Source organism: Carettochelys insculpta, chromosome 18 (assembly GCF_033958435.1).
Source record: "Carettochelys insculpta isolate YL-2023 chromosome 18, ASM3395843v1, whole genome shotgun sequence".
Lineage (NCBI taxonomy): Eukaryota > Metazoa > Chordata > Testudines > Carettochelyidae > Carettochelys > Carettochelys insculpta.
In genome coordinates this window covers 26,830,682-26,843,236 of record NC_134154.1, presented here as the reverse complement: position 1 = coordinate 26,843,236, position 12,555 = coordinate 26,830,682, and the positions used below count along the sequence as shown (strand labels likewise).

At 40.3% G+C, this 12,555-nt stretch overlaps 1 protein-coding gene across 3 annotated transcripts in view; it reads right to left on the bottom strand.

The window, feature by feature from the left end:
- Positions 1-12,555, bottom strand: part of TCTN1 (tectonic family member 1) — a 16,710-nt gene extending 4,155 nt beyond the window's left edge. For 2 of the 3 annotated variants that reach the window (XM_075012795.1, XM_075012796.1), the window contains exons 1-8: positions 12,189-12,555; positions 10,522-10,642; positions 6,838-6,968; positions 5,230-5,399; positions 4,472-4,559; positions 3,077-3,186; positions 2,173-2,193; positions 1,315-1,443 (exon numbers count right to left, since the gene is read on the bottom strand). In XM_075012795.1, the coding sequence (XP_074868896.1) occupies positions 1,315-1,443; positions 2,173-2,193; positions 3,077-3,186; positions 4,472-4,559; positions 5,230-5,399; positions 6,838-6,968; positions 10,522-10,642; positions 12,189-12,516 (1,098 nt within the window). In that variant the 5' untranslated portion in view covers positions 12,517-12,555. Of the gene's footprint in view, positions 1-1,314; positions 1,444-2,172; positions 2,194-3,076; positions 3,187-4,471; positions 4,560-5,229; positions 5,400-6,837; positions 6,969-10,521; positions 10,643-12,174 lie in introns of all 3 variants that reach the window. The other variant, XM_075012797.1, reaches the window with a different exon arrangement.

Below are 12,555 nucleotides of genomic sequence, written 5' to 3'. Positions count from 1 at the left end.
TTGGGGGGGGGGGGGAGTAAATGTTCCTACCAATTTTGGGGCCCTCGGCATGCTCAGCACCTGCACCCCCTACGGCAGAGAGGCAGCCACTGCGCCAGCAGACTGTGGTGGGTGGGGCAGAAGTTGGGGCAGGCAGGAGCAGGGCACGGTGGCTCACCAAAGGCAAGCATGCAGGCAGAGAGACTCCAGAAGCAGGTGGTCATGCAGCTGGCAGCACCTTCTTCCCTCCTCATGGTAAGCGGCCACATGCCTAGGTAGCTCCAGAGAAGCAAGCAGCACAGCACTTCTTTTCCCCACCTGAGCCAGCTCCCAGCAGGCTGAGCATTCAGCCCACACTCTCAGCAAAGTTCTGGCAGGCAGGGGTACAGTGAAGTGGTGCTCAGCTTTGAGGTGCACTGTGGTAAGCCCCCCGCCCTGCTCCCTAGGCAAGGAGAGGAGACAGGAGTGGGGAGCTGCATACTGGAGACACTGGAACAGTGGCAGGGAGGGGTGCCCAGCCCTGGGAAAACTGCCCTCTCCCCAAGAAGCTAGGCAAGAGCTGAGTCTGAGTGGTCTGGGCATTGTCTCTTCTCTCTGGAGTGCCCTTCAGATGAGGGAAAGCAGCTGCTCCTTAAGTCCTCCGGCCTGCAGACTCGTGCTGTTCATTGCCAGGTGAGCAGCAGCTGGGTGCAGCCCACAGGGTGTGTGCATGTGGCCAAGAGGATGAAGCTGACCACAGTGCTGAAAGGCAGCACGCAGCTGCCCAGGGCACCATGAAACGTGGGGCAAATGTAACAAAAGTCAATATATTAGTTCTAAGTGCACAGGAATAATTTAATGCTTCCCAGTTTCTTCAAAACTGATTTTCTGATATCTCTCCTACTCACTCCCATGTGCCAACTCGCAAGTTTAGTTATTTAGAAAAACAAAATAATAATAATAATAATAATAAATAATAAAGAACATTGTACCAAGCCAACCAGTTGTTCAACCTTATTTTGTTTATTTTTCTTCCCCCAAGCATCCTGTCTCAGTTATCTGAGATTTTAAGCTCCTGGAGAAAGAGACTATCATGTCTATGCAAACTGCCAAACAGTAAATAATAAGTAATAGATGGTTTGTATCCCACACCTCCATTTTACATTAGTGTGCATTTCCAATCCAACCGGAGCATGCCATGCAGTATATTTTAAGGCTCTGTTCTCCCACTGTTAGTTTCTCTACATTACATTTTAGCTGAAAGTGTCATGATTTGCAATAGTTTCAGAAGTAGAAATGATCTAACATGTACATGCCTTTAATTTAGTTAAGAGGAAGAACATTTTGTGTACCTACCCCAAGAACGACATTTATGCACACATGATTATCCAAAAGCACAGGGAGCAAAAGAGCATCAGTGCTATTAAGCAGAGTACGTGTTCTATTCAGAGATTGGACAGTTATGGACTGGACAGTAACATTCACCTGAAACACAAAACAAGTGTCACTTCTTTATATTGTAGTAGGTATAATTGAAGTGAGGCACATACTGTGATTCTGCCTGCATGACTTATATTTATTCCTCTTTAAAAGAAATACAACTGTTATAATTCAGAAGTCTTTTAACAAGGGCTTTCTAGAAACCAATAGTTTGTTTTCTGTTTGGCTTTGTTACATAGGGTTACCATATTTAAAAAAAAAAAAAAAAAAAAAAGAAAAGGATGACACCTCAGAGGGAGTGGATCTGTATCATTATCTACCATCTCATATTGTATTAACATATAGTAGTAGTAGTATATTAATATAAGGTGAGATGGTAGATACTGGTATAGATATACTCCCTCTCGGGGTGTCCTCTTTTTTTGAAAGGTCAAAAATGGTAACACTATTGTTATGTGAATTCCTGAATACCAGTCAGATGGTCAATATTTAATAGCAAATGTGAGCTTATAAGAACACAAGTGGGGATTCAGTCACCAGAATTAATAAATCATCTCAGAGGACTGAGATTTGCTCTTGAGCACTTCTCACTTATTAACTATATCCTTATTAACAGAAGACCTAGTATCTGGCTCAAAGTATATATTTTGCATGGATTAAACAGACAGAATAAAATCTTAACCCCATTGAAGTCAGTGACAAAACTCTCACTGATGTCAATGGATCCAGGATTTCATCCCACATGTTTCTCATCTAAGAAATAACGTTACTTACCAACTGACTTGACTTAGGTACCTATGGGAGGAAACAAAAACAAGCTATTTCAAACCACAGCTAAATCATTAATTAAAAACAACAAATAAAAAGGTATGTGGTTAAGAGTTAATTGCTTTGTCTATTTTCTTCTCCTCTAACAACAATTAGCAAACGTTACAAGTACTTTCACATCATGGAAATAATTAGAAATACAATATATCATCCTCACTGCCAAAATGATAGAAACTCCTCCTGACGCAAGAGCAAAATCTTGTAGTTCTTGTGGTCTGATCCAGCGCACATTGAAATCAATGGAAAACTTGCAAAATTGCATCAGGCTAAACTCCCACAAATAATCAAATTCAGCGAGGAAGAGGTGCGTCTAAGATTTCCACATGCAAGAACATCAAGCTCATGCTACCAAAACCTGACTGCTGACAACTTAGGCACTCTAGCCCATATCCACAAAGGTATGTAGGCTCCTAACTTCCAGTGAAATCAAATTAGGAGTCTAAATACGTTTGAGGATCTTGGCTCCTGGCAATAGGCTCTTTATGAATGCATAGGCATGCACATCAAAAGTGGAAACCGGGCCCGTAAAGTCCACTAAGTCAGCCACAGAAATCCTAGAAGTAGGCACAAACTCACATCCTTCAGTCCATCTTTTGGTTGTCTAAATCCCGAAAAAATAATCGTTTCTCCTTTCTGAGCTTGAAAGGGAAGTGGGAGGGAATGGCTTTTTCTACAAGGTATGATGATTATCAAGATTGCTTCCAAATCCCATTTACTTTCTATAGGAGTTTAAATTAAAAAGTCATCTCACTTCCTGTAGGAAGTGGAAATGACAATTCTATAGATGTGGAGAGATAGGAAATAAATACCGACAGTTATCCAGCAGATGTGTTTCAAAAACCCTACTTACTGCTAAAATGCTGGAGTTGGTGTAGAACAGCATACTAAGTGCTTGAGTGGTGTTGCAATTTCCCATTTTTATCATTCTACTACATTTCTCAGCCTGGTTTACTAGAAAACCTGTAAAAATCACGAAGTACTAGTGAGAGAACTAAAGAAAAAATGTTAAAGCAAAAAAGAAAAAACTCAAATAAATGCAACAGAAGAAGTGAATGTCAAGTAATTCTTAGCAGTCAATTAAAAGGCCATCTTGTAACACTTCCATACAAGCATATGACCATATTTTAGAATCAATGCCCATTATGTAGCCTATGGTATAACTATAGATAAAGTGGTTTATCACTTTTATAGTGAAAATCCTCACATTTCAGGTTAAATTCAAAACTAAGAGTTTACCTTTTCATTAACACTTTAAACTGTCATGGAGGGCAAAACTGGAGGGGGATTTATAGTGAATTTCTTTGGCATTTTAAAACTTTGTTTAAAGACCAAAAGAAAAAAAAAAAAGAAAAAGAAAAAGCACACTTTTTCCACTGAGTTAAGAGGATTTGCATGTGCATGCATGCTCATTTACGACATGATTGCAGTCTTACTAAGCACTCAACAATAGTTGCTAAAAATAGACATTTAAAACAAAAGCTACCATTAGTACTGTTTTGTTTGATTTAGAGCTCTTAGAAGCTTGTCCTTCTTCCTTTAAGTGGGGATTTCTCTTTCTTCCCCCATTATTTTGCCTTAAGCTAATACTTTTATTTACCATTTAGTATCTTTTGTAATATTTATCATTTTGTATTTATCTCTGAAGCACTTTAGAATGTTGTTGGTATGAAAAATAGAAGTTCAAGGCCTAAGCCTACAACTCTTACTCAGGCAAACAGCGCTTGGTCATGTGAAGATTTTCCTTGCTTCAGTGGGGATTCCTTCCAAGGGCTACAGGATTGAGCGTTGCTTCATGCAACTAGAGCCCTGCACAGATATAAAATTTATATCTGCATCTTTATACACAAAAATGAGCCATGGGTTTCCGTGTTGACTTCCACAGATGTGGCTACCCGCAGAAATAAAGTGGTATCTGTGGATCTGCAGGGTTCTACACGTAACCCCATCCCACCCTCACACTAAAGGAGCTGTTTCAGAAACAGAAGAGCAACCCATCAATGGAACTCAGTGATTTTACACGTATTTTAATACGATTCTGCTGAATGGTTCAGTTAACATGGAACACAGTTTCCTGTCTATCACCAAAAAGAACTAAAATAGCTAAGTACCTTTTTTGTCAACTTTACCCAGAGCTGAACAGGTAAGTGTGCTAAGTTTACTTGCATGAGCTATAAACTGGAATGTCAGGATAATAAAAGCACACACTAGAGAGAGAAAAAACGGGAATTAGAATGCATTCTCCAACCTGCAGGGTTAACATCGGAGCACTGAGAGGAGACCAGGGGAGCAGGCAATCTCAGAAATGCATTAGCTGTCTGTATAGGAACTCCATACTGCCAAAGGAAAGGACAAACCCAAACTTGCAGATTTTCAGTACAGAGAAAGATTCACAAATACACAACAAATTTAACAGGAACTATTAGCATTTTATTTGCTTCTATCATGGCTCCCAATAAACCAAACATCTCCACCCACCAATATCTCAAGCCAAGATCATGTTACCATTGTAAATTGACTGGTAAATTAAAGATCTGCTGCAAATCACTGGAAATTCTCCAGCTCCATCTGCTGTTACAAAAATAAAACAAATCTTCTCAAAGACTATAAAGTAGTCTGTATTTTAGAAATTTGCACTGACAACTAACTAGATAAACCCTATGTGCTAGATTTTAATAGCACCTTGCCATTTTCTTTTTTTCTTACCAATAATAGCAAAAACAATGTAAAGAAGCTGCACATTTGCCCAGAAGTTAAAAATTCACTTTGATTTTGGAAAAAAGACTAAACCCAAATGCTGCACTTCAGTCTTTTGCTCTGAAATGCTGATGTTTAATGAAGGACCATACTGAAATCTGCATTTTTCAGAAAAACAACTTTAAGTTGATGCACACAATGTTTATTCAATTATATACTGAAAGATTCATTCGTGATAAAGGTATTTTGTGATCAAAGAAATTACATTTAAATGACCGCAAATATAAAAAGAATCAGATTAGTTTTTACCTCATATCTAGCAGTTTCATTGACATCAGAGGAATTCTGAACATCTGAGTCAGTATTCAAAGGAATATCAGATTCAGCACTGAAAGTAAAGCCTTCAAATCGTTTAAGTAAATTATCAAAATTTTGCGCAGTAGGCATTTCAGGAGGAATAAAGGACAATGCTTGTTCATCTGTGAAAAATATTTTATGAGGAGAAAGTTTTAAGATAAAAATTGAAAAATTGCATTTAGAAACATACATATTCATTATGGAGTCAGGAACATATCATTAGAATTTAAAAACACAAAGAAAAATACCAGAAGAGACTGACTAGTTCTCAAAGATTTCCAGGAGGTATCAGCAGGTACCCATAATTTGTCCCTAATTCAAAAAAGTACTTACATGTGTTTAAAATTAAACACAAAAGAAAACGCTTTCCTAAATTTGGGACCTTTTAGACAATAGTCTCTGATTTGAACCCACATTCCGATACCAAGACATGCCAACTAATCTTTCTAAAAATTATGGGTGGTGCTTAAATTATTATTCTGAAGTCATGATAAGATGAAAAAATTATAGCATCAACCGTAGCTTACTGATGTAAAAGCCCCCACAAAACTGACACCGAAAAATTTTCACCAATTGTATACTCACACCATGGTCATGTCTACCCTACAGTGATCTTTCAAAGATCTTCTTTCAAAAGAGCATGTCCACACACAGAAAAACATATCAAAACAATTATCTGCTCTTTTGGAAGAGAGCGTCCATCCAGCCCCCGCTCTTTTGAAAGAACGAGCCAGGGGTCGAAAAATCTGGCACCACGAGGACAGCTCTTTTGAGCGAAGTATATTTCAGAAAAAGGCACTCTTCCTCATTTGCGAAAGAAAGAGGGCCTCCAGAAGAAGCCCTGCGTTCTTTTGAAAGAGTATATTTTGTATGTGGACGCGCCGCTCGTTCTTTTGGAAGAGGGCCTGATTTTCCGAAAGGACTTGCTAGTGTAGATGTGGCCCATGTGGCCCCTGTAATTTTTTCCATCCATGTGTGGAATAAAGTTTGTTACGTGCACTGAAGCATGTGCAATGGGCACCACCAATAGAAACACATGCTACCAGCTGTGGGTGCTCTGGGTGTTCTGCTAATCAGTTGGGCAGCATTTGAATATGTCCTGGGTGGCCACCCAAGACCTCACCTTTCAGGAACTACTCTTCACAATATGAGCTGGTTAGAACGTGTTCCCCCTGTGGAAAGTATCAACTTTTCATCTAGAATTTTAAATGTTTTTAGCTTTTTTAATTAAAAAAAATTAAGTCTGAAAAAAGCAAACATTTTCTGCAATAATCTTCTTTTACCCAAACCCCAATTTCCTACTGAAAAAAGTCTGATGGAAATCTTCAGAGTCCAAATCCAGTCTCTGTACAGAGAGGCTCTGTACAGGGGCAAAACTACTTTGATAAATTGGTAAGTGTTTTATCAGGGCCGACTATGGCACCAGACCCTTCAGCATACACAAAAATCAGTCTTCTTCCTGGTTTGCCAACCTGCAGTTTTAATCTTGATTTTTGCCATCCCAAGAGTTTTGAAGATGAAAACATTGCACTGCTCAGCATCAGTTACAGGTCTACTTACAGTTTGTAGTGTGAATGCAGAAAATACTTGGATTTTTCTGATCAACCAACATAAATATCCTTTTGGGTGGATATGCCGTAACATCAATTGAATACATAGCTGCTTCCTGACTGCAAAGCTGGCTGTCACCTCTGCAAGCATAAGTACAAATCCAACAAAGTCAATCCTGACAGCATTATTGTAAAATCTGTGTATGCCTGAATTGCTATAACAGAAGGAAAGCAACAGGGGGAATGGATAACTGCAGTGAAAATGTGAAGATTTTTTATAAAAAGGGTAACATTACAAGGGGTAGTATTTTATACTGTTTATCTCAGGAGCAAATAATAACAATTAGGCATTCTCCAATATCCTTTATTCATGGATTTCAAAACAGAGCGCTGTGATAATAGCCACAGCTGGGACTAGGACAGTATTTGATAACACTAATATAAAAGATGACAACTCAGATGGGATCCACTGGGCTTCAAATACTACAGGGGCGGATATGTTAAAGATTAGACATCAAGGAAGCACTTTTATTTATACCAGAGACAAGGTAGGGGATGGGTCGGAATGAGGCTGAACATAGAATATTGGAGAAAAATTAGGTGTATGGATCGGAGATAGCCGCAGAATCATATCACTCATCTTCATAAAAAGAATATAATTAAATAATTGTAACACATTGGAGACAAAAGATGAAATGAGAAACAACACGGAGGGGAAATACTGAGTTAGTTAAGGACAGATACAAATGCCGATGCACTTCAGCAGATGGTAGATGTCACATGATACCATGATTCCTCGTGTTAGAGTGAGTGGACAGTACAGAATGGTCAAAAGCAGTGAAAGGATATTATCAAAATTAAAAGAAATACCATGCACAGATTATATATAAACCTGAATCCCATATTTCTCTTTTATTAAGTGATGCTAGTTAGATATGACCTCTTAGATAGAGGGTTACAAACTATGTTCACAGCATCTTAATAAGCCCATATCCATGTGCCATATTCCTACTCCTTCAGGATCCCTAATCCAGAAACCACCCTCACTCCTATTCATAAGCAGCATAGAGAAATAGCTGCATTAGTCTGTATCTTCACAAAACATAAAAGCAGTCCTATAGCACTTTAACAAAATAATGTATTAGGTGATGAGCTTTCGTGGGACCGACCCACTTGTTCAGCTCTGGAAAATTTTGAAGAAGTGAGTCTGTCCCACAAAAGCTCATCACCCAATAAATTATTTTGTTAGTCTTTAAAGTGCTACAGGACTGCCTTTTTATTTCCTATTTATAATTGTAACAGGACTGTAACAACTACAGCCATTGCTTACATGAAAGTTACCATCTTTAAAACGAGATGTAAAAGTGAGATGTAAAACTTGTGGTCATTGACAATTCCTTAATATGTCCCAAAAGAGAGCTTCAGGAAAAAAGTACAGCTTGATTTTATGCATTCCTAGTTGACAAGAATAACATATAGCAGAGGATTAAACTGTCATTCAGAAAGGCTTGATTTTACCTTTCTGATTATATATGTGTGTGTGTGTATACCTATAAATAGGTGGCACTATGCATTGTGTTTAAGAACAATGAGAAATAGCAGTCCCAGGTGGCTGAATGAGTCAAATTTCAAGCCCTCAGAATAAACTCTATTATTCAGATTGAGCTAATTTATGCAGGAAGTGGGCTGAAGAGCTATGCTTATTGTTCTGAGAAGTTCACACTGAGCTATTTTAAATTAAGACTCTAAAATGAGCTTTCTTAACTCCTGTTTGAAAGTGCAATTCCCGAAGTTAGTGCAAAGCAATGTACTGAAATAGATTGTAAACAATAACAAAAAAGAAACAATAATCCAGAATTACTTTACTATCATATTAAATTTTAATATTTTACTTTTTTACTTTAGAAAGGCATAAACTGCCAAAGAGATGAAGAGCCCATATGATGGTTCCTAAAAGAGAGAGATCAGAGGGCAGCTCACATTATTTAACAACAGCTGTGATGCTATCATATTCCTGATTTACATCATTATGGCTCTTTATAGCAAAGTTTCCCAAACTAACATTGATGGACTACTCGCATTCCATGGGAAGAGAACCACCTGCTCACATGGTGCTAGTGCTCCTAATTTCCAGCTTCTGTTGATAGGAAGATAAAATATCTTACTCTTTCTTTTAAAGATGGGATCTGCAAAAACAATTCCCTTAATGTCACAATAAAACATTCAGTCAGTATTGACACAGAGGGAAAGAGGTAACCTCCATCACTCCCTGTAAAACCTGCATTTTCCTTCAAGATTTCCCATCCAAGTAACAGAAAGATAGGGTCTTGCTTAGTTTGACAGCATTGATGCAATAACAATCCAAAGCACAGCACAATGAAATTAATGTAGAAGTTCAATTGTCTGTTCCAGATAGCCACCTAATGCAATATAATGGATACTAAATTACCTTTGCAGCTCCATTGTCAAGATGTAGGCGGAAATCACTTCTGAAGTATTAATAAGAATTTAAGTGCTGGTACTATTCCTGACTTCGGAACAATTAGCGATTCAGCTGCATAGACTTAAATAGTCACATCCCACTTCAAAGTGATCTTTTAAACTCTTACAGTTTCCTTTTTTATTCCAGATACAGCAAACTGACACATGTCCCAAGAGACCACTGTCAGCTTCCCTTGGTACTTCTCTTCAGCTGTAGAGATCCCTAAAACCAATTCCAAGTTGTGATGGGAGTATACAAACCCCACACTGGACAGAAAGGGGGTTAAAAATCAGGCATAAACTGTAGCTCCCCTGCCCCAGGAAACCATTGAGGCATTTCAGTCCTGGGTGAAGAGCCTTAAAAAGAGGGACATCCAGTCCAGTTAGGGTGGGACAGACCTCCACATCTTCCATTCCTGGGGAGAAGTATAAATGGGCACAAAGACTCCTCCATAACTACAGTGAGTCTGAGAAGGCACGTTCAGAATGTCTGTTTCAGAGCTCCTGTCAGTGATTTGTCTGAGAGGCTCTGAACCCTTCCAAATTGATCAGGTATTCCATATGTTTTAAGAAAATATGTTTATGATGTGAATATGTAAAAATTCAAATATGTTTAATGCAAAATAGTTCACATGACATGTCATTGGAAAGGTTGTAATTTATGGAATCATCCTATTCGTATGCATTTATCATTTCTGTATCTGAAGATAGGAATACTAACTGTGGATATATTATCAACGTCTTCATTGTGGGAAAATCCTATTACCAGCCCATTAGCTACGACAATGAAAAAGCCAGACGCAGCGCAAATAGCCCATTAGCAAGGTACAAACTGTGGGGAGAATTAATTTTTCCTGTAAGCAGGTGGATCAGCCTGAAAAGAGTGACTACAGGCTTTGCAACAGCCTGTGAGTGGGAAGAAGGGGATTTCAGAGACCGTGAGGGGTCCTTTCAAAAGGCCCTGTCTACATGGGCAGCGTGCATTTCAAAAGCGGCATTTTCGAAACACATGCGGCCATTGTTATGCTAATGAGGTGATGCATAGTCATGAAAGTGCCTCATTCGCATCTGCTGAAGTGGCTCAGTACCATGCCTCTTTCAAAAGGCGAGGGCTAGTGTAGCCACAGACTGGGTGTTTTGTTACTGAATTCAATGAGAATCTGATGGGACTCCATCTTCAAGATGAAAAAAAATTAGTTATTTATAAACTTACGTGACAATGGAAACTGAACACGTAGTAAAGAGACTGAAATCGGCAGCAGTGCAGTCTGGGTCACAACAGCAATTTATGTCGCACTGTGTAACCAAGAGGTCACAAACACACAACGTAGCAACTGGAGAGAAGAATATTTAAAATCAAGTTAGGAATTAATTTTAATGTGTACCAAAATATACTTTATATTTTTTGGTTTTCACAGTTTCTTTCCTTAGCCTCAATTAAACATTTGTAGCTAAATCCTCAGGTGCTGTGGTTTATAAAACCATGAATTATTAAAGCTATACATTTGCTCAAGCAGTGATCAGATGATGTGCAATTAACAAAAACAAGTGCATATTACAGATGCGATTCTGAATTCTTTAAGAATCCAGAATTCCTAGTGCAATCAAATGAATGTGTCAAAAAATATGATCACTACCCAATATTCATAGAAAAAAGTATGAGTAAATATTGATCTAGTTATTTAAATACTAAAATAATAAAATATTTTGTTATAAATTCCATGCAGTTCCAAGGACTTATTTCAGGTATGGTAATAACATATTTTCCAGATGTTATAATCTGAGCTGATTTTTTTTTAAAGATGTGTATTTTCTCTCTTTCTTCCCTCCCATTTCCATATAATCTTTACAGCTTTATCTTAAAAATTCTTCTAGTTTCAAGATTTAAAATTCAAAGGATGTACCACAATCATTAAGCAGGACAATATACTTATAACTATCAGATGGGTAGCCATGTTAGACTACATCCACAAAAACAACGAGAAGTCCTGTGGCACCTTATAGACCAAAAGATTTTTTGGAGCATAAGTTTTCATGGGCAAACACCTGCTTCATCAGAGGCATGTTGGACGGAGCGGGTCTTTGCTTACAAAAGCTTATGCTCCAGAAAAATCTGTTGGTTTATAAGGTGCCATAGGACTACACTTATAACTATCTGTCATGTGGTGTCTACCAAAGACAAGAAGACCTTCAATGAAGTTTTTTGCACAGAAGTTGGGCTTTACCAGAAGGATTTCCAGGATGAATAGAAGAGCAACTGGCCAGCAAGCAATTGCTCCAAGTCACAGTGGGCATGGAAGAAGGACAGAGGGGGAGGGATAGCTCAGTGGTTTGAGTACTGGCCTGCTAAACCTGAGGTTGCGCGCTCACTCCTTGAAGAGGCCATTTAGGAATTGGGGCAAATAGATGTTAGGGATGGTGCTTAGCTCTACCGAGAGGGCAGGCAACTGGCCTAGATGACCTCCTGAGGTCCCCTCCAGCTCTAGGAGACATATCTCTCCAATTATAAAAGGTGCAAAGTCAGAACAGGGTCCAACGGAGTAGGCCAGATGCAAAGACCATTTTAAATACACAGCAGCAGGCCAATGCTGGGGGCGGGGGGAATAATCTCTAAGGCCCCCCATGCACTCCTGTCGATGTATCACCCAGAACTTCAGGGAATTGTAGAGATGGAAGCTGAAGGTACCGGGCGGATTCTCCCAGGCTCTCCCCGTTCTGCCCCAGCATTCATGGGAATCCCACCCCCCGACTCGGTCTCCGTATGTTCTTCCCCTTCACACCCGTCCCTCTGACCCGCCCGGCCCACCAGCTCCCGCCTCCCGCACCCATCCCAGGGCCGGATCCCCCAGCCAAACCCCGAACTTGCCGGGCGGTACCCACAGTCTGTGACTGGGGCAGGCCCGGCCCAGGCCGACGCCTCGGGAGCCAAGGCAGTGGCCGCTGCTGCAGCGGGAGTCTCTGGCGGCGGCGGCAGCGACGTCGGGGCCGGGGAGGCACCCCCGGTGGGGCCGGGAGTGGGAGTGAGTACTGAGGGGCTGGCGGCGGGGGTCTCTGCCGGCTGCGGCCAAACAGAGGAGGCGCTCGGGCCTGGGTCCGCCGAGGGCTGCGGCGTAGCGCTGGCGGGGCTGCTCTGACCCGAGACCTCCTTCACGGCCGGGAGGGGCGACAGCAGCAGGAGGATCCCGACCCTCAGCGCCGCTGCCGCCATTCCCCGCGCGTTCGCGCCAGCACCTCGGTAACCACGGCG